The following is a 27,610-nucleotide window of genomic DNA, read 5'->3' as shown; positions in this document are numbered from 1 at the left end:
GTCGTGGACTGGGTGACACAGATGTGGGTGAGAGACCTGTGGGGAGGTGACAATGGCGGTTTTTGTCTTGATTTTGATTTTGCTCTTTTCCTTCCAGACTTGTCTGGTTGTTTCTCATCCTTTTCTGTGGTTTCCCACTGGAAGATGCTTTAGACTTGTGGCAGGCTTTGGGGCCTTGCTCTGGGCCAATCCTGCTTGGGTGGACTTTTACCCACGAGGGGATGGGTAACTTTGGGTGCTTGATTTAGAAACTATATTCTTTGCCTTTCCTGTATTGTTTCTTATTGTATTAAAGTTCCTTTTCATTAAAGTCTCATGAGTTTTGTGTTGATGTGGCAGATGGCAGAACCCATTTAGAGTAGGCAGGTTTGCGGGGTCTGGGGTACCCCTCTCCCTGCCCTGTAACAGATTCACCATATGAAACTAATTTTGCTACTCCAAAACTTTGTCCATATCGAATCATCTGAATCCTTTCCCCCCACCATACCATACCTGCTGTTATCACGTTACCACAAAGCCTTCTCTAACTTCAGTCAGAAGGGTTCTTGCCCTCCTCTGAACTCACACAGCACTCTGCTCTCTCTTGGACATTTACTACATTCTGCCTTATGTGTGAGTTATTTTTGATCTGTGTCTCATTGCTCCTAATAAACTGTGAGCTCATTCATTTATTCAGGTAATTTTTAATGTGCCTGGCATTGTTCTGCCTAGCCAGGAAGAAAGATCATTTGAAGCAAGTATATGTTTTACTTTGGTCAACTATAGCGCTTGACATGTAACGGGCAATCAATAGAAATTTGTGGATAGGTAGGCAAACATGTGGACGGAGGAATGGATGAAGGGGTGTGTAGGATGAGGGGTGACCAACTGGGTCACTGGACTTTGCTTAGCTCACAGTGAGGTGGGAGGTGAGCTAGTGATGCAGGCTGGGTTATGAGCTCATTTGAAGTTTAGGAAGTTTGTGGAATTTTTTTTATAAGATTTATTTATTTATGCATATAAAAACTGGGATACAGGCTTGAGGTGTGGGGAGTGAGAGGACTTACCAGAGACAGAGTGGGGAACAGAACAGGCGGATTGACTGAAATACATTGCTGGGGGGAGCAGAGGGTGAGACAGGAGGGGTCTGCTGCGCCATGTGTGTCACCTCCCTGGCTGGGGATCGAACTCGTGCTGCAGTGGCTGCAGATAGCTTCATAGTGCTGCTACTTATTAACCCCTGCACCACCAGGGAGGCCCCAACTTGTGGAATTTTTATATCACCCAGGGTTGTGAGGGACCATCACAATGGGGTATGAATGTGGGGGAGGGCTTATGTAGGAGACAACAACTACCAATTTGCTATTAGTCATCTCTGTGAAAAGAAGTGTAACCTGGCCATAAGCAAGGATGACCTTTTTGTCCCCCATAGTTCTCTCCAACATATATCAGAGGACTCAATTTCTATGTCTGGTATTTTTCCAGCCCCCTCTAAGCAGACATGGAGCTAAGGTTAAGTCTGTTGCATTCTTCCAGATCCTTGGCTTTGAAGTATCAGGGGTACGGGCGAGAGAGATCCCAGACACCAAAGAAAACCATTTCTTTAGGCATCTCCATTTACAAAGTGTGAATTTATTATGCAGCCCCCTGTCAGTGTCCAGAGAATCAGCCAGGAAGGAAAGAGTTAAATGAGGCCTGCTTTGGGGTCTGGGTCCTGAGCCTGCATTCCTTTCTCCCAGATCTCTGCCAGGCTATGGGGCCAGAGGCTAAATTTAGCAGGTAGCTAAGGTTTCCTGTTAGCAGCTGTCCTGCCCCTCTGAGAAGAGCACCAGAGAGAGGAGAAAGGTTAGTCCTACTCACTGCTTGGAGCTTCTGGTCATTTCATCTGGGTCTGTAGGGCCTTGGAGACTGCCTTTTGGTGTGGAGATACAGGTAGGTCAGTGGGTATTGCATTGCCCCCCTCATTTTGTCCTGGTGAGCCCAGGACTTAAGTAAAGGGGCAGCAGGTTCTGCCCAGGCTTGTCTGGGACAAGCTCCTGAGTTTCCTGCTCCTTGATAGGCTGTGGGATGGCGCCTGAGGCAGAGGCCACAGCTTGTGAGACCTGTAGAAGGCCAGCTGTATTCTGCCTGGAAGAGAGAGAAGGTGTATGTGTGTGCGCACGTGTGTGTGTGTGTGTGTGTGTGTGTGTGTGTGTGTGTGTGTAAGACCTCATGTGGCCATTTCTTGAATATTGTGGCTGAACTGTTTACACAATGGGGGTCTTGGTAACAGTGGCTGGGACAGTCTCACTGGGTTTTCCCTGTGTGTCTTTCCTCACCAGGTATTAGCATGTGGTGATCTTTCCTTTCCTAGTTCCTTGAGAGGACAAAACTGACACACCCCCTCCCCCACAAAACTTCCACAACTAGATTCCCTAAGAAGCTTTTTTCATGCCAGACTTACAGAAGCTGACGGGGCTATCATGGCGACCGGTGGGGAACCTGAGGAGGAGCAGGTCGTCCCAAGTGAGGAGGAGGAAGGCGATGTGAGGGCAGTGCAGGCTCGGTACCTCCGGAGCCCCTCCCCCAGCCAGTAAGTGTGCCCTTGTTGAGCTCCACACCCCTGAGGCTATGGCAGGATGGGACCAGGGAACTTGATGAGGGGTCGCCCCAGGGAGTTCACAGCCACTACCTTAAGTTCACTCTTTCAGCAAACATTACTGGGTACTGTTTATGTGTCATACTTTCTGGAAGAAGCAAACATGCAGACATACTGCACTGCCTAGTGTTGTGGTGGGTCTAGAATTAGTATGCCTAGTATTTAGTGTGTGGTGGGCTAGGGAAGGAATCACTGGACTTGGAAAAATCATAAAAGGCTTCCAGAGGAGGTGATTCTAGATCTGAACCTTGAAGAATGAGTAGGACTTTGACAGGTATATATGGAGGGTGATGCTTGTTTCACTGGGATTGAGGCTGGATGGATATGGCATAGTTGACCATAGCTTGTAAAAACATCAGGAGGAGAAGAGGCCCATTACTAGTATTAAAATATATTTTTTAAAGATTTATTTATTTATGCCTATAAGAGCTGGGGTATAGGCGAGGTGAGAGGATTCACCGGAGACAGAGTGGGGAGTAGAACAGGCGGATCTACTGAAATACACTGCTGAGGGGAGCAGCGGGCAAGACTGGAGAAGTCTGTTGCACCATGTGGGTCACCTCCCTGGCCGGGGATTGAACTCACACTGCAGTGGCTGCGACTAGCTTGATAGTGCTGAGACTTAATCCCTTGTGCCACCAGGGAGGCCCCAACTAAAATATCTTTGCAACTGTGAACAAGCTGTCTTTCCAACCAGGATATGTGCATACCTACAGAGGAGTGGCAATGTGCCCAGGGGTAGGTAAATATGATGCATCTTCTTACAAAGTCCTCTTACTTCCTGGAAAGTCATTTAAAAGTAACTTTTACATGAAATCATTAAGGAATATTATTATGTGGAATGAAAAACATGCATAAAATTTTAAGAAAAATCACCAGACACCAGAGTGGCATAATTGCTCATTAAAACAATAGTGTGTGTGTTGGCCATTTTCTTCTGCCATAATTGAGAGCAGGAACTTGACCTCTTATTACACCTCTGTCACCCAGTTCATGTGATGATTCACTTTAACTCTTGAGCTTCTGTCTCCTTATCTATGAGAAAGGAAGGAAAGACCCAATTAGAGTATCCCAAGTACATGTTACCTCGAAGTTTCTGTGGTTCTAGTTGACTGGCTTATAGTTCCTCCTTTCTTCTGGGGTCTTGCTGGCACCTGCTTTTCAGGGCCTGAAAAATCTCACCCATTGGAGCAAGATGGGACCAAGGGCTGATGCTCATCCCTCATGAATATTGTGCAAATTGCTCAGGACTTTTCCTTTAAAGCTCAATATTATGTTCCCACTTAGAAAACGGTCAGGATTGAAAGATTTCAATCTACTCCTTTCTCCTCTATGCCCTGAGACATGGCAAAGGTGGTTTTGTATGTGGCTGGGGTGGGGCTGGCTTTGTGTAGTGGCCAGGGTCATGTTCTCTGTGATGGTGAATGGCCTTTTCTTTCTCACTCACTTTCAAGAGCAGGTATCCAAGCTGTGAGCAGTGCCTGGGGTTCCATTTCTTTTGTTGAGCCTTCATTTTAAGGCCCAGCTTCTGAAGTGACCACACACACCAGCATCAAGACGGAATGGGGGCAAGCACTAAGTTTCTCTCAGGAGGGTTTTTTTTTAATTTTAATTTTTTAAAAAGATTTATTTATTCATGCATACAAGAACTGGGGTACAGGCCAGAGGTGGGGGGCGGTGAGAGAATTCTCCAGAGACAGAGTGGGGAACAGGCAGACTGACTGAAATACACTGTTGAGGGGAGCAGCAGGCGAGACGGGAGAGGTCTGCTGTGCCATGTGGGTTGCGCCCTGGCTGGCCAGGAATTGAACTTGTGCTGCAGAGACTGTAGATAGCTTCACAGTACTGTGCTTAACCCCATGTGCCACCAGGAAGGCCCTTAGGAGGTTTTTATTTTATGGGTCAGGGCCTGAAAATGGCCCTTTCACTTCCGCTCAGATTATATATTCCAGTGATTAGAACTCAGTATAGCCATGCTTTCTTGTGAGGATGCAAATTAAAGTCCATGAGTCCAAGAAAAAGAGGAAACAGTTTTGCTAATATGTAGCTTCTCAGCCACAGCTACCCCTCTAGGCAGTTAATATCCATGTTATCTTTTATTCCCACCTCTAGAACACACTTACTGCCTCTCAAACCTCACCTACCAGCTGCTGCATAATGTTCAAAGCCAGGTCCTCTGGAAGGTGTGCATCCTCTCCTCAGGTCTAAGCGCAACACCTCATGGTCTCACCAGGGAAGCTGCCAAAACAGCTCTCCAATTAGTTGAAAGGGGTTGGGAGACACAGCTCTCCTCAGTCCAATTAATTAATGAATGCTTTTGTCCCACAAGAGGGGAGATATCCCATATTTGACCCTGATTTGGCCCTCAGGGTGGAATTCCCTTGCCTGCTGTTCTCCAGTGGCCTCCACATCCACCCCCTGGGCTTTTTCCCTCCATTGCCACATCTGAAGCAAAGTTAGAGAGTGTATCTTCTTTGAAGGCTGTACAATAACTTCTTACTTCCTGTGTCAATAGATTCCTGGAAACTGACTTTAAGTGAAGGGCTTTATAATGAAACCAAGTCTGTGCTCGCTTCGGCAGCACATATACTATAATGAAACCAAGTCCTCAAAAAACTTTGATTTGTTCAACATTTGCCAGGATTATTTTTTTTTCATCAACATTATAATGAAATGACATTGAACAAAACATAATTGGCAGACCTGCTGTGTAGTTTTCACACTCACACACTGGGCCATACACACAAATTTTTAATACTTAAATAATCCAAAGCATGTTCTCTGACAGTTGGAGAATTAAACTAGAAATTCATAAAAAACAGGGAAATATATAACATAAATTCAAATTAAAACCACAATTCAATGCTTTTTTCTACTCATCAGACTATCTAAAATTAAAGATCAGTGATAGAAAATATTAATGAGGATGTAAAACAGCTAGAACTCACATTGGTTGCTGGTGTGAGTATAAATTAGTATAGACATTTGGAAAACTATTTTATAGTATCTGTTAAAGCTCAACATATGCCTGCCCTATGACATACCAGAAGAGAAGCACTAAAATACTATAGGAGCTCGCAGTCATCAAGAATAGAATATCTAAACAATATGACGATCTGTCCAATGAACAGTATGCTAGATAGATAATCTGGTGGGTATATTTTTCAACACTGCATTTTATTAAGTCCTCTCACTTGGGTGGAATTAAACTTCTCAGATTATTGGTTGGGGAAACCTGAAGTTCTGAAGGTCACTACGAGGGGAGGTAGGAGGCAGGGAAGATTAATTCTTCTGGTTTCACATCAAATTAGCCCACCAAGGGACAAAAGCGTTTCTTAATAGGGATGTTCCAAGGGTGTTCAGGCTTTAGTCTTTCCAGCAGCCAGTCACCCTCCAAGGCAAGAGAACCTGACAGCACCACATCCATGCGGAATAGGCTGAGCCTCCTAAAAGCATGGTCCTCCATCCAGCCCAAATCTTCTCTGGTTTTCAGTCACTCTGGGTGAATCTTGTTGGTTTTGATATCCTTCTTGGTTTGTGTATACTCTAGCTATCAGGTTTTAGAAGCTGTTCCCAAACTGGCTAGCCCTTTTCAGAAAATTTTAAGAGAGATGAGCACACTGTTTTACTTCATAGGCCATTCCTTCAATAATGATCATCATAAAAACTGAGGTGTAAATTATTAGAGCTTCATTGGCTTTTGAGATACCATCCAATCAATCACTTCATTATACTGAACCAGGCTTAAAACAGCCCAGATGAATGAATCTATAGTGTCTTTAAAAATGGAAAGTCAATCCACAAGCTAAGAGCAATATTTGAAAATCACATATCTGACAAAGAACTTGTATCCAAATTATCAACAAAATCTCTCAAACCCAATACTAAGGTAACAACCCAATTGGAAAATGGACAAAAGACTTGAACAGATAGTTCACCAAAGAAGACATATAGATAACAAATAAACACATGAAAAGATGCTCAAAATCCTTAGTCATTATGAAAATGCAAATTAAAACCTCAATGAGAATACTATTATATGCCTACTAGAATTATCTTAAATTAAAAAGACTGACCACACCAAACATTAGTGAGAATGTGAAATGCCCAGAACAATTTGATTGCTGGTGAGAATATAGTATGGTACAACCATTTTATAAACCAACTATCGAGTTCTTAAAAAGTTGAACACCCACCTAAACATTTACCTATATAATCCAGTCATTCTACTCCTAGGTGTTACCCAACAGAAGTGAAAGTCTGTGTCCACACAAAGACTTGTAGCAGTTTTATTTATAATAGCTTAGAAATAACTAAATATTCTCTAATGAATGAAAGTTGTAGTATATTTCTATAATGGAATACTATTCAACAGTGAAAAGGAACAAACGGTTGCTTCCTAAAATACTATTCAGGAGTGAAAAAGGAACAGTTTTACATCAAATAAGCAAGCTTTCCTGGAACTGTGTGGATGAATCTCAAAATAATTATGTTCAATGAAAGCAGTAAGATGAAACAGTAATGCCATTTAGTTCCATTTATGTAAAGTTCCAGAACATAAAAATGGATCTCTGTAGTGACAGAAAGATCAGGGGTTTCCTAGGGAGTCTGAGGCAGAGTCAGTAGAGTGAGACCTTTAAAGGGGCCTGCAGAAACTTTGTGGTATGAGGAATAAGTTTACAGTCTGGATTATGGGTGTATAGGTTCCAAACTTTACCAATCTGTACATTTTAAATGTGTACAGTTTGCATAAAATTATACCTCAATAACATTCTTTAAAGCCATGAAAGGATAAATAAGCCCCTCTTCTAGTAGGCAGCTGGTGGAAAGGACTTCAGTGCTAAAACTGAGGTCATGTCTGCTTTCCCATTTATTAGCCATGAGAGCTTGCATCAATTACTAAATCATAAGATGGGAATACCAGTTTTAGCCAGTGGCAAAAAATAAGTATGTTGTTAAGTGTCATAGATGATATTTACATGTGTATAAATTACATATAAAGGCATATTAGATATCTGATAAATGGTTCTCTTCCCTTTTCCTTCTAGAGAATGCTATCTGACAACCAATTCCTTTCAGTAACTCAAGGGGTAAAGAATTTTTTACTTAACCAGAGTTCCACATACTGTAGTTGAAACACCATATTTCTCTAATTCTGCCACAGGTAACAGATCATTTTAAGCACTAGATCATTACCTATTGCCATCAGTCCCCAGCCTGAACAATCCTCCCTGTACTTAATAAGCGCCTGTAATTCCATCCTTCTTGTTTTATCTCTTCAGCTAAAGTCTTGAGCCTTTTAAAAATTAAATTGTGTGCTGAGTCAGCACATAACCACCAATGGCCTCTCACTCTTAATTTCCTAGGGTGACTGCAGCAAATTGCCACAAACTGAATGGATGAGAAATAACGCAAATACATTTTTTCCCAGTTTGGGAGGCCAGAAGTCTGAAATCAAGGTGTCAGTCGGACTGTTCTCCCTTGGCAGGTTCTAGGGAACACCCTTTCCTTGATGCTTCCCAGCTTCTATGGACTCTGAGTTTCTTGGCTTGTGGTAGTGTAACTGCAGCTGCAGCCTCCATTTTCATATGGCACTCTCCTGTCTCTTCTTAACATGCCCTTTTTAAGGTCACTTCCCCTAGAATTTAGGGCCCAACGTAATGATCTCATCTCAAGATCTTTAACTTAATCAATCATCAAAACTCCTTTTTTCCAAATAAGGTTGATTCAGAGGTTCTGAGAGATATATGTTGGGGGGCAGACACCATTGAATGCACTGTCCTTGATCCAGTCCCTGCCTGGGAGACATTAAGTATATGCTTTCTTGGGGAACCAGCATAGGACCTTGCAAAACTCCATCACTAGATGCCAACAGTCACTGCCAAAACCAACTTTGGTTAGGTCAGAAATGATCTGTCCTGGAAGGGAGACTTTACATTTCAGCCTTCTCTGCAAATCTCATCCTTGGGTAAATTAAGAACCCGAAAAAAGGTGTATAGCCAGTGGATAAGGGTGTCATCTTCATTTTTGCCTGACTTTAGGCACTGACTTCAAGTGCCTTAAATTCAAACCTAGCTACTAAGAGACATTCCCTTTGGAGGAAAACATTTAGTTAGTGACTCTTCCATCTCCCAGTGAGGCAAATTTCCCTAGGGAATTCACCGGCTGACACTACAGTTTAATTCTCCCCCTCCCCTGTCCTGAGGGGCAACTTGGCAGGACCCATTCCCCACATGCACTATCTCCATCACACTCCCTAGACACCCACATAACAATCTACGAAATCAGTGAGCTTGTGATGTGAACCAACCTCGAGACAGGCCTCTCCCTTATAGGGAGACCGCCACCCCCAATCCCCCCATGCAGGTGTTCTGGAGCCCACCTCTGACACTTCTTCCCTACAACCAGTTTCACTTCCTTTCTAAATAAAGACTCAGACTCTCTCTTTCTCTTGTTCTGACTTGAAGAATGTTTTTCTGCTTTCCTTGATTTCTTGCTTTGGCTTTTAAAATAGGCATTTTTCACGACTTTGTGATGGTTTAGAATTCCTCGGAGATCTGGTCAGGTATCTCTCTGGCTGCATCTCTCCTCCACTTTCGGGGTCATTAACTGTGCTCTGCTGGCCTTTCCTGCAGCGAGCTCTGTGCGCCTGGTGGTGGCGGTGCTGCAGGAGTGGGGGCACCGAGCATCCTGTCTGAGTGTCCTTGGGAAAGGCTCCTCCTATCACCCTTTCTCTTTTATATTTCTTTTTCTGCGAAGATTTTTCCACCCCGGCTCTTTCAGGAAGACTGCAGGAAACAGCTTGCTAAAAATCGATTTTCTTTAGTTTACTGACTTCTCTCCATCCATCCTTAGAGCCTGAGCTTTGCCTGGGTGGTCACTTTCTCTGAAGTGAATGAGCACTTAGAGGGAGCTCTGAAACCTGTTTCTTACTCACAAAAGCTACACCGAGAAATACACACTGCCCTGGGCCTCTGCCTCTTTCACTTCCAAGGGCTTCCTTAAAAGGAAGTGATGGGCTGTCTGGGCAGAAGGACCCTGATTTCACTCGTTTCTGTGTCTGGACAGCTTGGCAGTTGGTTTAAAACAGTGGCTTTGAAACTTTGCTAACTGTAACACGCAGTAGGATACACCATTTACTTCATAGTTCAGAGCATATCTACCAGGGAGTGTAAGGAAAAGTTTCGCAAAATTGTGCTTCACAACGGATGGTGCTAGTGTATTATAGTTCTTCCTTTCTTTTTTCCTCAGAGCTGAGCATGACCCATGGAATTGATTTTGTGATACACTAAAGGGTCACAGTCTGCAGTTTTGAAAAAACACAGGCTTAAAAATGCTGCCCCACTCTCCCGCTCTTGGTTAGGAAGTCCATCAAGCCCGCTTTATTGTTTCTCTTTCAATTCACCCTCAAGGCTCTTTAGCTGCTATTTCCTGATCCTATGATGAGGTGTGTATCGATCCTAGATCCTTTCTTTCCCCGCCTGTCTTTTTGAACAGCCAACCCTGGCTGCTTCCTAATCGGGGCGAGTAGCATCTCACTCCAGCTCAGGTAGGCGGATGGAGGCGCTGACGGTGGTCATAAATCAAAACCCCCACTGCTGTCTCACTGGCCTTGCAATATGAACAGGCCTGTGGTTAGGTCTCTCTTTCTCTGCAATCCTGCTTCTCCATGGAAAAGGAAGGGGCAGGTCCCTGCCCATTCGGGTGCTTTGACTCCTGAGGGCCCTTGTAGACTTGGCAAACTGTGTCTGTAGCAAAACAGTTTCACTAGCATTAGGTTTACATCTCTCTAGCAGTTGACTCTGGAAAGCACTTATAATCCACACTCTGATTCCACATCATGAGGCTTAGTTTACCATTGTTCACACTTTTTCATGGGCAGCCAAGAACAGCCATGGGGCTGGGGAGGGAATCTGTCCATCTTTTTCTCAATCAAAAAACACCGACTTTTCAACAAAAGTGTCCTGTGTCAGGTCTTCAAGCACAAAGTCTCCACTTGCTGACTCTCAGCCCAAGTTCAGTCTGTACCACCCATGAGGAAGGAGCATGTTTCACAATTATTTCTAATTTTGACTTTTAATTTCAAATTCTCCCTTGTTAAAGTCAAAACCTCAGAGTTTAGGTCTGTTTAGGACAGAATCTCACTTTTTACTTGAAAACAAATCCACACCAACTGAAGTTGCTTAGGGAAATAGCGCCATCAGGCTGGGCAGGTAGACACAACAGTGGTTGGGGGGAGAGCCTGGGGGTGCCAGCTGTGAAGTCCCTGCTGGGCTCTCTGCACTCCTGACAGGGAGGCCTCCTCCAGCCTCTCTTTTCATCTATCTCTGTGTCAGTTGCTTAGAAGAGGGATTAGAGATGCAGAGCCCCTGGGCCTGTAGAGGAATGAAGCAAAGGGACCTTGTGGGAGACATGAGAGGGAGGAAATGCTTACCAGCCCCACTTCACATGACATTTCTCTGCTAACTTCCCTACCAGGGTTTTGTTCTGAGCTTTTCTCCTTTTTTTTTCATAATCCTGACCCTTAATAAACACAATAATTATTTTATTACTAATAGCACAGGCAGTCCCCATTATTAGCAGGTTCCACATCCATGGATTCAACCAAGCACAAAAGGAAAGGCATGCTTATGTAATTTTTTAGATCTATGATAGGCAGGTCTGTATTGAACATGCACAGGTTTTTTTTTGTTCCTTGTCATTATCCTCTAAACAACACAGTATAACAATTATTTACATAATGTTTACATTGTAGAGGTATAAGGGGGTGATTTAAGGTGTATAGGAGCATTGCATAGGTTATATGCAAATACTACACCGTTTTATAGGCAAGCACCTGCAGGTTTCAGTATATGGAGGTCCAGGACCCAACCCTCCAGATATTGAGAAAAGACTGTGTGCATCATATTAATATTAAGAAATGGAAGAATAAAACTCCCTTAACAACGTTGCTGAAATGCAAATATGACTCACAGTTTTATAAAATTTGAGGGTCTGGCTCTCATTTTATGAAATGTTGGTATCTAAAAATGAGTCAGTCCTCAATTTCCAGCTCAGAATGTCACAGGGCTGACACAGTGGCTGAGCTTGCGGTCTCTTATTGGTGTCATTTATTGTTACTTCCCAACTACAGCAAATTTGGGTGTGTCATTGATATTTATTAGGTTCTATATCATTATTAGGGAGAAACATGTCTCAGCATTTGCTCAAAATTCACTTAGCCCTTGGAATAGCACAGTCTCCATTTTCTATCTCTGCTCAAAAATTGCCCCAAAATTTAAGACAATGATTTATATTGCTCCACTTTTGTGGATCAGGAATTTGAACAGGACTCCATGGGGCAGCTAGTCTGATTTCATGCGGCGTCAGCTAGGTGACCTGATGGGCTAACCTCTAAGAGGCTGTTGGCCAGGAGCACAGCAGGGACTCCGCATTTCCTTTGGTGCTCTGCCAGCCCTTCATTACTAGCCCATGCCTTTCTGAAGCTGTGGGGCACAGAGAGAATGGTGGCAGCCTATCCTCCCACCCATCCAGCAGAAACGCTGGTAGGGATACGGTGAAGGGCATTTGCACTGTTGATGGAGGAGGGCCAGGGGACAAGAGAAAAAATGAGCAGCGAGATGTCCAAGGGATGGGAGCAGACTAGAGAAAGCACAGCCACATGAGGGGGAGCTCCCCACAACCACAGCCATACCTCTTCCCTCCAGAACCTAGACTAGAGCACATCATTACATCATTAAATACCAACTCACGAGGCAAAAATGCCTATTCTGGCCTGAAAGCAGGCAGGCAGCTGAGCCACAGGACACTCAGCATCTGCCTTCTCAGGTTCCCTGGCACCCCTAAATGTAAGAAAGCATTCCTTTTGTCTCCTGTTGTTTTCCACGTGTGGTTAAAATCAGATCCAGGTTTTTATTTTTATTTTTGTTGAAGTAACATTGATTTATAACATTATGTAGGTTTCAGGCATACATCATTATAAATCAACATCTCTATGTACTGTATTAGGTTCACCACCAAAAGTCTAATTCCATCTTTCACTGTACAATTGACCCTTTTTGCCTGGTTTACCCAACCCCCCCAGATCCAGGTCTCTTATTTAGCACCCCTATTCATATACTGCCCCTATTCATATACTGCCCAGAGTTTTCTCATATGAATACTCCTTCTCTTAGGTACTCTATGGTTTCTGATGCAGAAACAGAGAGCATTTTCATGGAGCCCATTCACCTGTCATCGGCCATTGCAGCTAAACAGATCATCAATGAAGGTAATGTCCTCAATAGGAGCTGGATGGGAGCAGTGAGAGTCTACAGGTCATCTGTGATGGGACCTTGGGAAGGTCTCACTGTCATCTGGAGGTGGGACCTTGGGAAGGTGTCACTGTCATCTAGAGTTGGGCCACAGGGAGGTATTGATATATTTTGCAGGTGCTGCCTATCACATTAAGAAGGCAACTCTCTCAACCCCTCTTATTAACTGTCACAGGACAGAGGTGGAAGTTGTCACACCTTGGTATGAACAGTTCTCTAGTCTGTTGATTGCCAACTGCCCCCAGTCCTTCCTATTCAGTTTTGCAGTTAACTTTGGGATCCAGGAGTGGCTCATGCAGCGATGCAGAACCCATAGCCTAAGATCTAGTTGGGAACATCCAGAGAGTTCTGTTCTGTGAATGTCTAGATTCAGAGCTGCATTTCCCCTAGCCCTCAAGATGGTTTTCAAAGTGAAGTATGCTTGGGGAGGAGGTAGGGAAAGTGGGGAGAGAGCTGAATATTTCCACAGGGAATTTTGGATCAGAAAACATACTATCTTTCATTCAAAGATACTCACCCAGATTGGATAGATTTCTTTTTCTGATCAATTTTGGGCATGTAATCTTGCATGATTTCTTTCTTCCCCTGTCTCCTCCCTTTCCCCGGGTGTCTCTCTCACTTGTGTTGGGTAAGATGTGGCAGCACTGATGATGGAACAGTGGCCTTTGGGCTGGCCTTTGGGCTGCACTTTGGACCCACCACTAGTGGCCATGGTCTCATCCCTAGTCTTCTCAGTCATGAGAACCGTACATGCTGCAGCTTCTCTGTAATCTCGGGTCTCTCTGAGTCCCCTAGTTCCTTGGGGTCCCCACTAGGGTCCCTGAGGACATCTGATCTCCTGGTCACTTCATGGGGACCAGAAATTCTATCTTCTGTTGCTGATTGCTCTGGGCAACCTAGGGGCCCCATCTTCTCAGACCTCTGCCCTTTTTTACTGTGTTTTTTACCACTTACCTGGGGTCTCTGTTATCTTGCTCCCAGGCAGGCCAGGACCCCACAACCTCTCAGTGTCTTCCCCTGGTCTGGCTTTCTCTAGGTTGCTCCCAGCACTATTCTACCTCTGGAAACTCATTTCCTCCCCTGTGTGGGTGGAAATTTCCTTTTCCTTCCATGCTGTCTCCCCTGCTCTGTGCTCAGTCCCTGGACCACTCTCAGGCTTCTGTTCTCAATAAATAAAAATCCAGCTTTAGGTGTTGTGAGAAAACCATTTCTTCTCTTTGAAACCATCACCTTCAAGCCTGTAGACTGCTATGGACACTCCACACTCAGACTCACTCTTAACGCAGAGCAATGCCTTGTTTCTTAATAGCTCTGATCTCCACGCCCCTTCTCTGGGGGCAGTAAGCCTATGTTTCATTATCCTTAATGATTAAAGAGTGGGGGAAGAAATGTATGCATATTGTGGAGAGAGGAGAACACGTCCAGGAATATTTCAAAACATTGCCATGTTGACTAGCGATCAGTGGGTGCAAATGTATGTTGAAGAACCCCCTGATTTCATGCAAGTCTGCCTATGCTACAGCTGAGAGTATGAGTGCAGGGGAGTAAAATGTGGGCTTTGCTGTGTTCTGAGACCTCAGGTAGGGGCAGTAGAGGAGAATTGATGCAGGGAGAGAGATGGGATAGAACACGTCGTGGCAGTGTGTCCATAGGGATGAGGGGTGGGGTCATTTGTTTTCAAACTGGAAAGGGAAGAAATCAAAACAACCACCAGCTACAGAAATAGATGAAAAAGACAGTGCTGTATACTTTAATGAGGCTTTGGGAGTTTTCTGGTTGGTTTTTTGACATGGGTTAAAGAAGAGCTATTTCAGTAGGAGTAGGTAGACGAGGATCTTTCACATTTGCTCTGTAAGAGCCCAGGAGAGCCAGGAGGGAAACTGAGAAGCAGAAACCAAGAACACTGTCATCTGTTTTTAAACAAAGTACCACTCAGGGGTTGTAGATGTTTTCTTTTGTCTGCTTGTGAAATGGAGATCAGAGAACATTTAGAGCTAAGCCATGGTGCAGGAATGTGGTGACCCATCTGGTGGTGTGGTTGAGGCAGAGAGAAGAGGAGCTGTGGGCTAACAGAGGCCTTGTCTCCTGGCAGAATCCAGGACTACAAGGTCCTCAGGCCTGGAGTAGCCGGCAGGTGGCACGCTCTCAGCTGTGGCATAGGCAGACTTCCAAGAGATTAGGGGGTTCTTCAACGTACATTTGTACCCACTGATAGCTAGTCAACAGGGAAAATATCTGGATGTGTTCTCCTCTCTCCACAATATACATACATTTCTTCCCCCAACTTTTAGACATTAAGGCTAATGAAACATAGGCTTACTGTCCCAGAGAAGGGGTGTAGAAATCAGAGCTAGAAAGAAACAAGGCATTGCTCTGCCTTAAGATTCAGTCTGACATCAGTGTAAAAAAAAAAAAAATAATAGTAACAGTACAAAACACAACAAAGCAAAAGCAGACAATTATAATTCAGAGACATACTGCAGGGGAGGAGGAGGGAGAGGGATCAGAGGGAGGGAGGAGCACAGGGGACTGTGGTGATGATGTTTGGGTGCCTTGGGGAAGGAAATTCTATGGGGACTCAACCTGAGGGGGTGGGGGGAAGCAAATATTGTTAAAATAAATAAATAAATAAATAATTTTAAAAAAAGATTCAGTCTGAGTGTGGAGAGTGCATAGCAGACACCTGTCCAGATTCATTCTGTGGAGGGCAGGGCCCACTCTATTTGCCAAATGTGGCCGCTGTTCATCCACTGGGAAAGAGATGGTGTTGGCAAGAGGCTATGGTGAACATGGACACTCCTTTCCTGCCCAGATTCTTTTTTCTTCTCTCTAGTCAGTATTTTGGTTACGAAGTGCTCTCCCCCATTTTTCTCCTGTCAGAGGTCTGGGAGGCCAAGGATCACGGGCATTTATACTGAGAGGAGCAGACAATCTAAGAAATAAATAAGTAAATTGAATGTGTATTTCAAGGTGATCTAGTATAAATGCCCACTGACTGGTTTCCTTTTCCCAGTGTTATTTGCATTCCATATGTGAAGGAGTCAAACTAATAGAGCGAGTGATGTTATGGAGAGTGACATTTATTCATTTGGTAAATGCTCTGGCACATCCACTTTGTATGGAGCACTGTGGGAATTATAAATATGAATAGAAACAGGTTCTTAAGGTCCTCGGTCTAAAAAAGTGTCAGCCAGTTTTAGAGAATGATGGCAGGGAGTAACAGAAGCTGGTGTCCCTTCACACACCCCTATAGCCCTGAGCTGCTGCTGATCCATACCACAGGTGCGCAGACCTGTGTACCCCCCAGCTCTCTGTTAAGTCCTTCCTGGAAGATATGGTGGCTTTTCTACCTAGGCCCAGAGTCCTGACAGTAAACTGGCCAAGAATGGGTTCTCCCACGGAGCAGGAAAGGCCACTGGGTCCCTGTCTCCATGATGAGATTGCTGCCTGTGCCCTCAGAACTCAAGCCACGGGAGGCCAGAGTTGAGGCCGAGTGTCCAGGCATGCTGGAGTCCGCAGAGCAGCTGCTGGTGGAGGACCTGTACAACCGTGTCCGGGAGAAGATGGATGACACAAGCCTGTACAACACCCTGTCCATCCTGGACCTGCAGCGGGCCTTGCTCCAAGACCGCCAAGAGGCCCCCTGGAATGAGGTGGATGAGGTCTGGCCCAACGTCTTCATAGCTGAGAAGTGAGTCTCATTGCTAGGATGTGGTCACACTTTGTCCGACCCCTCTGGGTGATGCCTGGGAGAAAGGAAATTCCCGCAGTTTTCACAAAGGCCCAGTAGCTCTATCCAGCAAACTGAGGCTGCCTGAGCACTCATCCAGTCCCTAACTTGGAGGAAGGCCCCACCCACCTACCTGCACACAGGGCTCCCCAGGTAAACGCAGTATTCCTTCTCCTCCTTTCTCCTGCCAGGGCTTTCAGTCATAGTGTTGCTTTCCCTCCCCTGAGGTGCTTTCTCTGGGCCTCCCTTCTTGCCCCACAGACTTGCCAACACACACCCCACTCTCACCATCATCCCATGACAGCCCCACAACCATATAATGAAACATTTGGAGTCATCAAACATAGTGATTTTATATGCATTTACCAAAATATGAAAATGTTCATATAATAGTATGTGGATACACAGGTTACCTTAAAGGTATCCTTTTGCATAGGACAAATTATAAACAAACGTGATAAGATTTTAACAGTACTTCTGTCTGGAGGTGGTACTCAGTGATTTTTATTTTCTTTTTTAGGTTTCTTTAGAGTTAGACAGATTTCCTATAGTAGGCATTAATTGTTTTTATAATCAGAATAAATGTTATTTTAAAAAATTTAGTCAGTGGTTTTCAGGGCAAAATAAAAAACAGCTCACTTAGATCTTATTCCTTCAGGGTCTTGCCAGTCCATAATTGGTACTAATAGGCTGATTTGTGAAACTAATTTTTGTTGATCCATTGACAAATTAATGAAGTGTCCTCTCAGGATAATTACCCCTATCTCCAGAAGCAAAGGAGAGAATTTAGGACTTCCAGGGTTGGCAGGGAAAATAGCTTGGGACATTGGGTCTTGTACTGCACCGCGGGGTAATTAGTTGCCCAGAACCTGATTCTCAGAGCTGGGCACCAAGTCCACAGTGACTTCTAATTAGATCTGTAGACATAGAAACAGTCACACCATGGTCACCAGGGACCCCAGACCCCTCCAGATATCCCCAGCTAAAGGCAGCTGCTGCTGCTTGGGTAGACCTGTCAGCCTCTTCCAACTAAGCTCTATTTACTTAGCTGCAACAAAAAGAGCTCTGATCTAGAAACTAAAACACTAGTTCTTGTTCAGTCTTTTTCTCTTTTCAGTTTTGGGAAGTCATGATTTATATCTGTAATCTTAAAATGTAAGTGAAAACAGTGAGTTTTTGCAACCTTATAATTTGTGCTTTAATGGAAATCAAGTGTTTTTTAAAGTACAGTTCAATTTAGCCATATATTCCTTTATAAAAGGCAGATTTCAAGAAAACTTCTAAAACAGGCATAATGTAAAGACTAATATTTTCTGGCAGTACTTGTTTCCTGAAAGGTGAACTTTATCAGAGGTGTTTTAAACTTTTGTCAAAATAGTCAAGAAGATAAAACAGTTGTTTTCTCTACCTCTTAAGTTCCTTATGGAAATAATATAAAATGATGCATGGGAGGGTCTATGAAGTATAGCATGTCAGATCAAAGTGTAACACACTAATTTCAGTATTATTTTTGTCTGCCACTTTTGGGTCTTGATGAATACCAATTCCCAAGGCATGGGACTTTAAATTTTGGACCATTCAAGGCATCTGTTCCCTGTGGGTTTTGCTCTCTTTCTCCTGACTCTCCTGCCCAACTCCTAGTCCCTTCCCTCTCCTGCTGGGGCCAAATCACTCACTTGTTTTCATAATGATATTTGCAGCAAGGCCTAGACACATCCAGGAGCAAAGAAGGGAGACCATCCCCCCCCCACAGCTGTGGCCCTCCTGACCCTGACAAAGTAGGCTCTCACTCATGGTGTAATGCCTGTTCCTGGCTCTGTCCCTGGCAAAGATGTCCCTGCCTCTTTCCCTCCAGGAGTGTGGCTGTGAACAAGGGGAGGCTGAAGAGACTGGGAATTACTCACATCTTGAATGCTGCTCATGGCACTGGCGTCTATACCGGGCCTGAATTCTACACTGGCCTGGCAATTCAGTACCTGGGTGTGGAGGTCGATGACTTTCCTGAGGTGGACATCTCCCAGCATTTCCGGAAGGCTGCTGAGTTCCTTGATGAAGCGCTGCTGACATACAGAGGTGAAGGGGATGGGGTAGGGGTGGGGTTTCCACCTGCTCTAGGCTGCTAAAATTGTACAAGGGAGAAGAAACCCAGGGAACATTGCAAACACCTCCAGTTGTTCTGCCCTGTCTGGGAGTCACTGTCCTAAAAAGGTTGTTGTCGCAATTTACGAAAGGACAGTCATACGTCAGCAAGAAATTATTGAGGACTAACTCATGCCTTGTGCCATTCTAGACACTGTGATGGTAGACAAAGCTTCTGGCCTTTGACTTTTGCCTGTAATGAGAGCAGAGAATATTAAAGGAACAGAAAAAGAACAAAGTCAGATGGTGATCAGTATGAGGCAGATCATAACTGGGATGATATATTAGGCTGGCTAGCTTCTTGAAGAAAGAAGGCCTCTCAGAGAAGGGGGCTTTGAAGCTGAATGACCAGAAGGAATAACCATGGGAAAAATTGGAAGAACATTCCTGGCCAAGGGAAATGCTACTGCAAAGATCCTAAGATGGAAGAAGCTTGGTGTGTTCAGGAATTACGAGGGGAGTGTGGATTTGCATGGTGGATGTGTGGTAGAAGGGTAGGGGGTTATATCTGAAGGCCATAGCTGAAGGCCAAGGCAAGGGAGTTGAAAGGTACATTGATCTGAGCTACATTTCAGAAAACTCACTTCCTGGGCTGTGAAGTCTAGCATGGTGTAAAGTGGGCACCAGAGTCATCATTGTAGTCCAGGTAAGAAATGAAGGAGACTTGTCCACTGAGAGTCTGGAGGGAGGTCTTGGTGACCCCTGGCTGCATTTTAACAACCATTAGAATGAAGACATAGAAGACATGTTCACATTTATGAAGAATGCCATGCAGTGGGGGATGTCTTACCTATTGAATAGTGGAGTCGAGCCTTTTCAAGGTATCTGTTAGGCTTATACCTACCTAAAACATCCATGGGAATTTGTAAAAATATCCTTATTGTTTTAAAAAAATGCTTTAAGGGAGTTATGTCTTAACAGCAGCTTCTAAAAAGCTTTATAAGTTCAGTTGATGTAAAGGATGATTGAATTATTTTGTTACATATTCACCCACAGTGCAAGCATAGACAGTGTCAGTGAAGGGTCCAGCAACCAGAGTGAGAGCCAATCCCAACATGAATTTTCTTGTTCCATCCTGACCCAAGTCCCTAAAAGAAAAAAGAAAGAAAGAGAACTCAATCGAAATGAAAAGAATGGCTAGTAAAAGAACATGAACAAATGTTCCAATAATGATTGACTCAGAATAGTCACGAAAGGAAAAAAAAAATGAGGTGTGATCTTAAAGATTTTTGTATAAAAGGCCTGGTTAATACAGATGAGTTCATTATTGACCTTCCAGAGTATGGCCACTGGAAGCTTGTTACAGAAAGGTAGACTTTCCTGGAATATATGAAAGAATTTTCCAAAAATTAGAGTGATTTAAATATGGAGTGAGGGTGTGTGCGTGTGTGTGTTTGTTTGTGTGTGTGTGTGTGTGTGTGTGTGTGTGTGTGTGATTGCGAGAGAGAGAATACTGACCTCTGTATTTCTGGATGTGTCCAGAATTATCCCCATTCCTTTTTGCCTTTATTTCCCCTATTCTTTTATTTCTCTTCTCTCTGATGCTTAGTGCAGTGGAGTGAAAGTCAAAATACACTCCAGGGTTTCAAAAGTGGGGCCAGTGAGTATTTCCTATTTTCCCGTGCCCACTCCTGCCCATGTTCAACATTGAAGAAAGGATTTCCACCAGTCAGGGCAGCCTCACCACTGTCTGACATCTGTAATATGGGAATAGTGGAGTGCCTCTGCCGTGGGGCGGAAGCACAGATGAATACCAGAAGGGACGCTAACACATTCAATCCAGCACTTCAAAAAATTACTTTAAAAAAAATTGGCATCATTATTTCTGTGCTTTCTTTTCAGGGAAAGTCCTGGTCAGCAGTGAGATGGGCATCAGCCGGTCAGCAGTGCTGGTGGCTGCCTATCTGATGATCTTCCACAGCATGACCATCCTAGATGCCTTGATGACCCTGCGGAAAAAGCGCGCCATCTACCCAAATGACGGCTTCCTGAAACAGCTCCGGGAGCTCAACGAGAAGCTGATGGAGGAGAGGGAAGAGGACGATGACCCCGATGGGGGGACAGATGAGGCCTCGGAGGGCGAGGATGCAGGGAGTACTGTCAGGGCCAGAGTGCAGGCCTTCACTGTGGAGGAGGAAGATGATGCAGCCAGCCACCTGAGTGGCTCCTCCATGGGGAAGGCCAGTCAGGCCTCCAGGCCCCTCACCGTCATGGATGAAGATGAGAAGAAACACTATGAGCAGTGGGAGAAGGAGCAGGGCCTCCCCGCGGGCCAGGTCCCTCAGGGTGGGGATGGCAGGCGCTCAGCCTCCTCTGGCTGGGGTGGGGCAGAACCTGAGGATGAGGACGTGGAGCACATCATCCGGGAGTGGCAGTCCCGCAATGAGAGGTACCAGGCACATGGGCACCGGAGGTGGGAGAGGCAGGAGGAGGAGGAAGAGGAAGATAGTGATGCTGGCTCCTTTGTTGGGAGAAGACGGAGGCACACGGTGAGTGAGAGCAGCAGCTCAGAGAGTGTAAGCAGCCATGACATTCAGGTCCTGAAGCAGCAGCTAGAGATGAGCCGCCAAAAACAGGGCGGGAGGCACCGCGCTGACTCCGTGTCCACAGAGAGCACCTGGGACATGTGGAACCAGAGGCTGCTGGAGATCGAGAAGGAAGCTTCTCGGAAGTACCACTCCAGGAGCAGGAGAGAGATAGGGGACACGGACTCTGAGGTGGGGAGCAGCGTGAGTGAGGATGACAAGGACAGTGTGTCCTCGGAGGCCAGCTCCTTCTATAACTTCTGTAGCAGGAATAAGGACAAGCTCACTGCCCTGGAAAGGTGGAAGATCAAGAGAATCCAATTTGGATTTCATAAGAGAGACTCGGAGGCAGGAGACAGCAGCAGTGAGCAAGGCACTGAGCAGGCCGAGAAGAGCCCCTCGGATGTCAACCTGACGGCCTACCAGGCCTGGAAGCTCAAGCACCAGAAGAAAGTGGGCAGTGAGAACAAGGAGGAGGTGGTGGAACTTGGCAAGACAGAGGACACAGCCTCAGCCAAGAAGAGACAGCGGAGGCTAGAGCTGCTGGAGAGAAGCAGGCAGACACTAGAGGAGAGTCAGTCCATGGGAGGCTGGGAGGCGGACAGCTCGGTTGCCAGCGGGAGCATCCCCTTGTCTGCCTTCTGGTCTGCAGCCCCTTCAGTCGGTGCTGATGGAGACACGGCATCAGTCCTCAGCGCCCAGAGCCGCAGTTCCCATCCATCTCAGGCTGTAAGCCACATAGGGAGCTGCTTGACTCCTCACCCCACCACACCCCTGCCAAACTTACCTGTAGGGCCTGGAGACACCATTTCCATTGCCAGTATCCAGAACTGGATTGCCAATGTAGTCAGTGAAACTCTGGCACAGAAGCAAAATGAAATGCTCCTGATGTCCCGCTCACCATCCGCTGCAAGCATGAGCGTGGCACCAGCAGCCAGCTGCCTGGGGGATGACCACGTCTCCATGCTCAGTGGACAGAGTGGCTCTGCCCTGGGTGGCTGCCCCCAGCCTCAAAGCCTGGCAAGATCCAGCAGCAACACGCCATCTGTGCTGTCACTCAATGCCATTCCCAGCTCCAGAGCTGAAAGAATTGGGGGCACAGTGAGGGGGACCAGCAAGCCCATGTATAGTCTCTTTGCTGACAATGTCAACCTAAAGGAACTTGACCGGAAGGAGAGGGAGATGCAAATGGAGCTGAGGGAGAAGATGTCTGAGTATAAACTGGAGAAGTTGGCCTCTGACAACAAACGCAGCTCTCTTTTCAAGAAGAAGAAGGTGAAGGAAGATGAGGATGATGACTCCACTGACAGGGGTGAGGACACTGACAGTGCCATAGGCAGCCTGCAGTATTCTTCCCGCAGTAATTCCCAAAAACCTGACACAGACACCTCCTCCTCTCTGGCGGTCCCGGGAAGGGCCTATGGAGGCGGCAGCAAGCCTGACAAAGAGACAGATAGCAGTATTAGTAAGTGGCTCAGTGGCCTCAGAACAGAGGAGAGATCTCCTCCTCCAAGTGATTGTTCTGGAAGCTCCAGGGGGAGGTACACCAGATCGTCTCTGCTCCGGGAGACAGAGTCCAAATCCTCCAGTTACAAGTTCACTAAATCCCAGGCAGAGGAACGGGACACCTCCTCCTTCCACGAAGCCAATGGTAACTCTGTAAGAAGCACCTCCCGTTTCTCTTCTTCCTCTACCCAGGAGGGCAGGGAGATGCACAAGTTCTCCAGGTCCATGTTCAGTGAGACCGCGAGCTCCCGAGAGGAGAGCCCGGAGCCCTACTTCTTCCGCAGGACCCCCGAGCCCTCTGAAGGGGAGAAGTCTCCAGAACCCCAGGATCCAAGCTGGGCGAGACCCAGAGACTGGGAAGATGGGGAAGAGTCATCCAAGTCAGACTTTTCTGAATTTGGAGCCAAGAGGAAATTCACACAGAGCTTCATGAGGTCTGAAGAGGAGGGAGAGAAAGTGAGGATGGAAAACAGAGAAGAAGGGAGGTTTGCTTCAGGGAGGCGGCGCCAGTATCGAAGAAGTACTGACAGGGAAGAAGAGGAGGAAATGGACGATGAAGCCATCATTGCTGCCTGGAGACGCCGGCAAGAAGAGCTCCGGACTAAAATGCAGAGAAGGAGGGAGGAGTAAGCAGGGCGAGGGGACTGGGAGAGACTGAGACGTGAAGGGAAGCCATGCAGGTTAGCGCAGGGCTGGGAGCACATATCACCATCGCCCTTCAGGGGGCAAGGATGTGGAGGGGATCACCGGGCAAGGCAGAGCCAGAATGAGCAGTACTAGGCAGAAGGACATGGGAGGGATGTAGGAGAAGAGGAAGGAGAGGAGAGGTTCTAATGCTGGGCCAACTGACACCATTTGTTGTCACCTGAAGCCCTTTAAGCGTTGACACTTCATTCATGTATTTGATATTGTACATCACAGACTATAGAGGTGAGCCTGCAAAGGCACAATGGTGGTTGAGAACCCAGTTTACATCCTGCTGTATTCACAGCAAGATATGATTCAGCATGTAGTGGCTTTCTACTGGGACCCAGGAAACCTGTTTGTGGCGAGTCTGACCTCTCCTATCAATGCTAAGTTCTGTTTGTTTCTTTTTAACATTTCGGATCTCCATTAAATCGGTATGTTGTCAAAATTTTCTTCTTCATTCTAGTCATTTTTAGTTCTTTGGATATTAGACACACAGCTGGGTTTTCATGAACGAGTTTCACCTTGTTCTACAAAAACTGTGTCTCCAGACAAAACTACTCTCATTGCCATATGGAAAACCCTATCTTGTCTATGCTGCAATGCAGTGGGAAGACACTAGGCGGACTCTTGTAAGTAATAGGGAACTAGGGAAAAAAAACACAACATTGTTATTGTGGTGACAGGAGCATGATAAAGGGGGAGAAAGGGCACCTCTGGGATAGCAGAAAAACAAAAGCAAACTACTTATAAGAAAGTGAAAATCAAAATCAACAAAAAACTATGAACCAGAGACACTCTATGGGGGGTAGGGGGCAGGAGGGGAGGGATTGGGGTCAAAATAAGGGGGTTGCAATTGTATGGGAAATATAAAAATAAAATTTATTAAAAAAATTAAAATAAATAAGTAAATAAATTTTTTTTAAAAAAAGCAAACTACATAGGGGAAAGAAGACAAAAGGTCTGATACAAAGAGATGGAGACATAGTTTCATGAGAGCTGTGGTTATCCTTGCTTTTCATTCATTGGAGGATTGTTGGACAGTGCCGTCCACTCTCCCTGCTCCCTTCCCTGCACTCTGGACAGGCTGGGTTGGTGAAAATTCTTCAGCCTCTGTTGCCAAGGCATTTTTGCCCCTCCAAAACACAAGTTAGTTGCTGAAGCAAGCAGAATATTTTGAACACCTATAACAAGCATGGGTATATTGGTTTCTACGGTTCCTTTCAAGATGCAGAACTTGCAGGATTGGAAAACAGGCATATACCATGCAGGGGACCCAAATGTCTTTACCCATCAAAAAATCTAATTCAGGAGACACAGCTGACTATGAGATAATTCATAGGAGGGAAGAGGAGTAAGGAGGAATCCACCAATGGGGTGAATAGGAAGCAATTGTTAATCATGTGCTCATGTCATGGGACATGGAAATTAAGAAGATTCCCATCAGTTCAGCATCACACATGGAAATGAGTGTAAATACTTAGAGAGCCAAGTTCAAAGATGGATAGAACAAGTTAACTGAGGGGCCACTGAACAGCTGTAACTAGCACCCGTTCATCAGGAGCCAATTAACTCAGATCTTTACATATGCATTAACGGCCACCAGGGAGGGTCCCACATGGCACGACAGACCTCTCTTGCCGCGCCCGCTGCTCCCCTCAGCAGTGTATTTCTTCGTCAGTCTGCCTGTTCTGTTCCCCGCTCTGGCTCTAGTGAATTCTCTCACCCTCCTGCGCTTCTGACTGTACCCAGTGATTGTATAAATAAATAAATAACTCTTAAAAAAAAAGGGAAGAAGAAGCCAGTATGAAAAGGCTATACACTGGATCATCGTGTTAAAAATAAATAAAATAAATAAATCTAAAAGTAGACAAAAATTTTTACAGAGACTCCTAGGCAATCTTAACTCATCCCCCTCATTGGATGAATGTTGAACAAATATTTAAAGCATCTTGGTTTGAAGAGTCACCCCAGTCTTTCTCCAGCCCTGAATGGGAGCTTGGGGGAATGCACCAAGGGGACCACCCAGGATGCTTTTCATTGAGCTCCTAAGCTACAAGGGTAATAGTGGCCCTCATGGCCCACTGTGTGAATAAGCTCAGGTCACTAGAAGGGGAAACCAGGAGTGGTCAAGGTCAAGGTCTAGACATATGCTTTGCTTGCTGTGTCTCCCAGGAAAGCTCCTTGAGGTTCCTGTATCCAGAGAGGTGTCTGCTTGAGGTCAGGATTCTGAAATCAGCTTATTCCTGGAAACTGCACTTTATATTGGGGCCACACATCAACAGAAATTTTATGTGCCTTGTGATGAGCTTGAAGGAATTGCTGGGATTTGAAGTCCTAGAATCCCCAATGTGACTTCTGACTTAGAACCAACCTGGGATACTAGTTTGCAATCTACCTCCCAGTCTCCAAATGACATTAGAGGGATGTGTCCCTCTCCTATCCCTTCCTCTCTCCCCTCCATCCCCTCTGGTCACAGAATCAAAGAATTATTTTGCTGTGCTTGCCAGTTTGTTTTCTTCAATTATTTCTATTATGCAAATGAATGAAACCATCTGGTAATGTTCACTTTCTGACTTACTTCCCTTAACATAATCACCTCAACATCCATCCATTTTGTCTCAAACACACTATTTCATCTGTATAAATAGCTGAGTTGGATCCCTTGGCACTTCTCCCTTCTTGTACCACATCATCCACCCAAGTGAGTGACACACCATTCAAACACTTTTCTGTGCCTTTTCTCAGCCATCCTCCTCTGCCCAGGGTCCCTCCCACCCCAACACACCCTATCTCCTGGCGCAGATCCAACTATCCTCCAAGTTCATCTCCTCTTCCAGCCTCCATGGCTACGTGAGTCACAGAGCATTTTGTTTGCATGGATTTGGGGTACGTCCCGCTGTCTGCTTTTTAATATGGGAATTTGGTACATAAGGGTAAGAATGTCTAACTTTTAAGATTATTTTGGGGTTATTATTAAGGCATTAATTCAATATACCTAGCCAGTTCATGGTCTAAACCAGAATTTAGTAACTAAATTGTTCATGACTATATGCAACTCTAAAATTATAATAATGTTTACTTATCATTAAAGACACAATGTGACAAAGTGTCACAGGTTTAGAATCTAATTGAAAAGCAACCACCGCTTTATTGTTTACTACGTGTTCCAGAAACTAGGTTAGCATGGGTTATCTACTTTAGTCTTCTTCCAAGTCTTCTCTTTTCATTTTTTACTTCATTTTCTAAATCATACGATGTGCTAAGCCCTGTGCAAGACCCTGGGAATTGAACAGAAATCAAGATCAACAAGAACTTGCCCTCAAGGAGCTAATACTTTTGTTGAAGGAGAAGGGCAGTTAACAAGGAATTTAGAATGTTCAGAATATTGCTTATTTTTTTAATTGTCTATTTGTCTGTCTGTCTTTTCCTACCAGAATGGAAGCTCCATGGGGTAGCAGTTGTTCACTATGTATCCCCAGAACCTAGAAGCCACACGGAGCAAGGGTCCCTTCAAAGACAGGGAGTGCTTGGAGAGGAATAAACAGGGAAACTGATGGAAAACCAGTGGGTAGGGAGTGGGTGGTCTTGCTTTAGAGAGGGTGGTCAGGGAAGCTCTCTCTGAATTTAGGATACTTGGGTATTTAGGCTGAATGCTTCAGGATAAGAAGAAGCTAGCCAGAGGAGCGTCCACATAAAGACCCTGAGGCTTAGAGAGATGATATAATGAGTGACCTGAGGCCAGGTGGCTACTCTCTGTCAAAGCCAAAATTCAAATGGAGACCATCTGATTATAGAGCCTGTTGAGCCCTGTAATGTAGGTGACATCTATAAGGTATGTAGGACAATGCCTGACACCTAAAAATTGTGAAAAAAATATTCTTTTACACCGTGTACTTGTTAGCAGGCAGACAGAGGGGCACCCCCGGAGCCCCAAACCTGTATGTTCTAACAAGGTTCTGCCATCCACTGCATACTCTTAGCGTGTAATACCTTCAACAGAAGGTGTAATACCTTCAACAGAAAAGAACTTTAATACAACTAGTATGCAATAAAGAGAAGAAAAAGGATATCGTTTCCCAATGAAACACCT

At 45.2% G+C, this 27,610-nt stretch overlaps 1 protein-coding gene across 2 annotated transcripts; it reads left to right on the top strand.

The window, feature by feature from the left end:
- Window positions 1-16: 16 nt before the first annotated feature.
- On the top strand, window positions 17-23,953 carry STYXL2 (serine/threonine/tyrosine interacting like 2). 2 transcript variants are annotated; one of them, XM_037504446.1, is made up of 6 exons: window positions 17-27; window positions 2,417-2,551; window positions 12,793-12,887; window positions 16,390-16,621; window positions 18,516-18,733; window positions 20,642-23,953. In XM_037504446.1, the coding sequence occupies exons 2-6, from the start codon at window positions 2,442-2,444 to the stop codon at window positions 23,458-23,460; spliced, it is 3,474 nt and encodes a 1,157-aa protein (XP_037360343.1). In that variant the 5' UTR covers window positions 17-27; window positions 2,417-2,441; the 3' UTR covers window positions 23,461-23,953. The 2 variants fall into 2 exon arrangements, with proteins under 2 accessions (XP_037360343.1, XP_037360342.1); XM_037504445.1 differs by lacking the exon at window positions 17-27 and adding an exon at window positions 1,815-1,911.
- Window positions 23,954-27,610: the final 3,657 nt, after the last annotated feature.

Source organism: Talpa occidentalis, unplaced genomic scaffold (assembly GCF_014898055.3).
Source record: "Talpa occidentalis isolate TD23 unplaced genomic scaffold, MPIMG_talOcc4v2.1 talOcc4.12, whole genome shotgun sequence".
NCBI lineage: Eukaryota > Metazoa > Chordata > Mammalia > Eulipotyphla > Talpidae > Talpa > Talpa occidentalis.
The sequence above is the reverse complement of the archived record's forward strand: the minus strand, read 5'-3'. Positions and strand labels throughout refer to the sequence as shown.

Excerpts from the sequence above, each read along its gene's own strand:
- STYXL2 (XM_037504446.1), top strand. The coding sequence starts at position 2,442 with ATGGCGACCGGTGGGGAACCTGAGGAGGAGCAGGTCGTCCCAAGTGAG. Across the intron at positions 16,622-18,515 it reads AACGTCTTCATAGCTGAGAA|GAGTGTGGCTGTGAACAAGG; the intron begins GTGAGTCTCATT and ends CTTTCCCTCCAG. Across the intron at positions 18,734-20,641 it reads AGCGCTGCTGACATACAGAG|GGAAAGTCCTGGTCAGCAGT; the intron begins GTGAAGGGGATG and ends CTTTCTTTTCAG.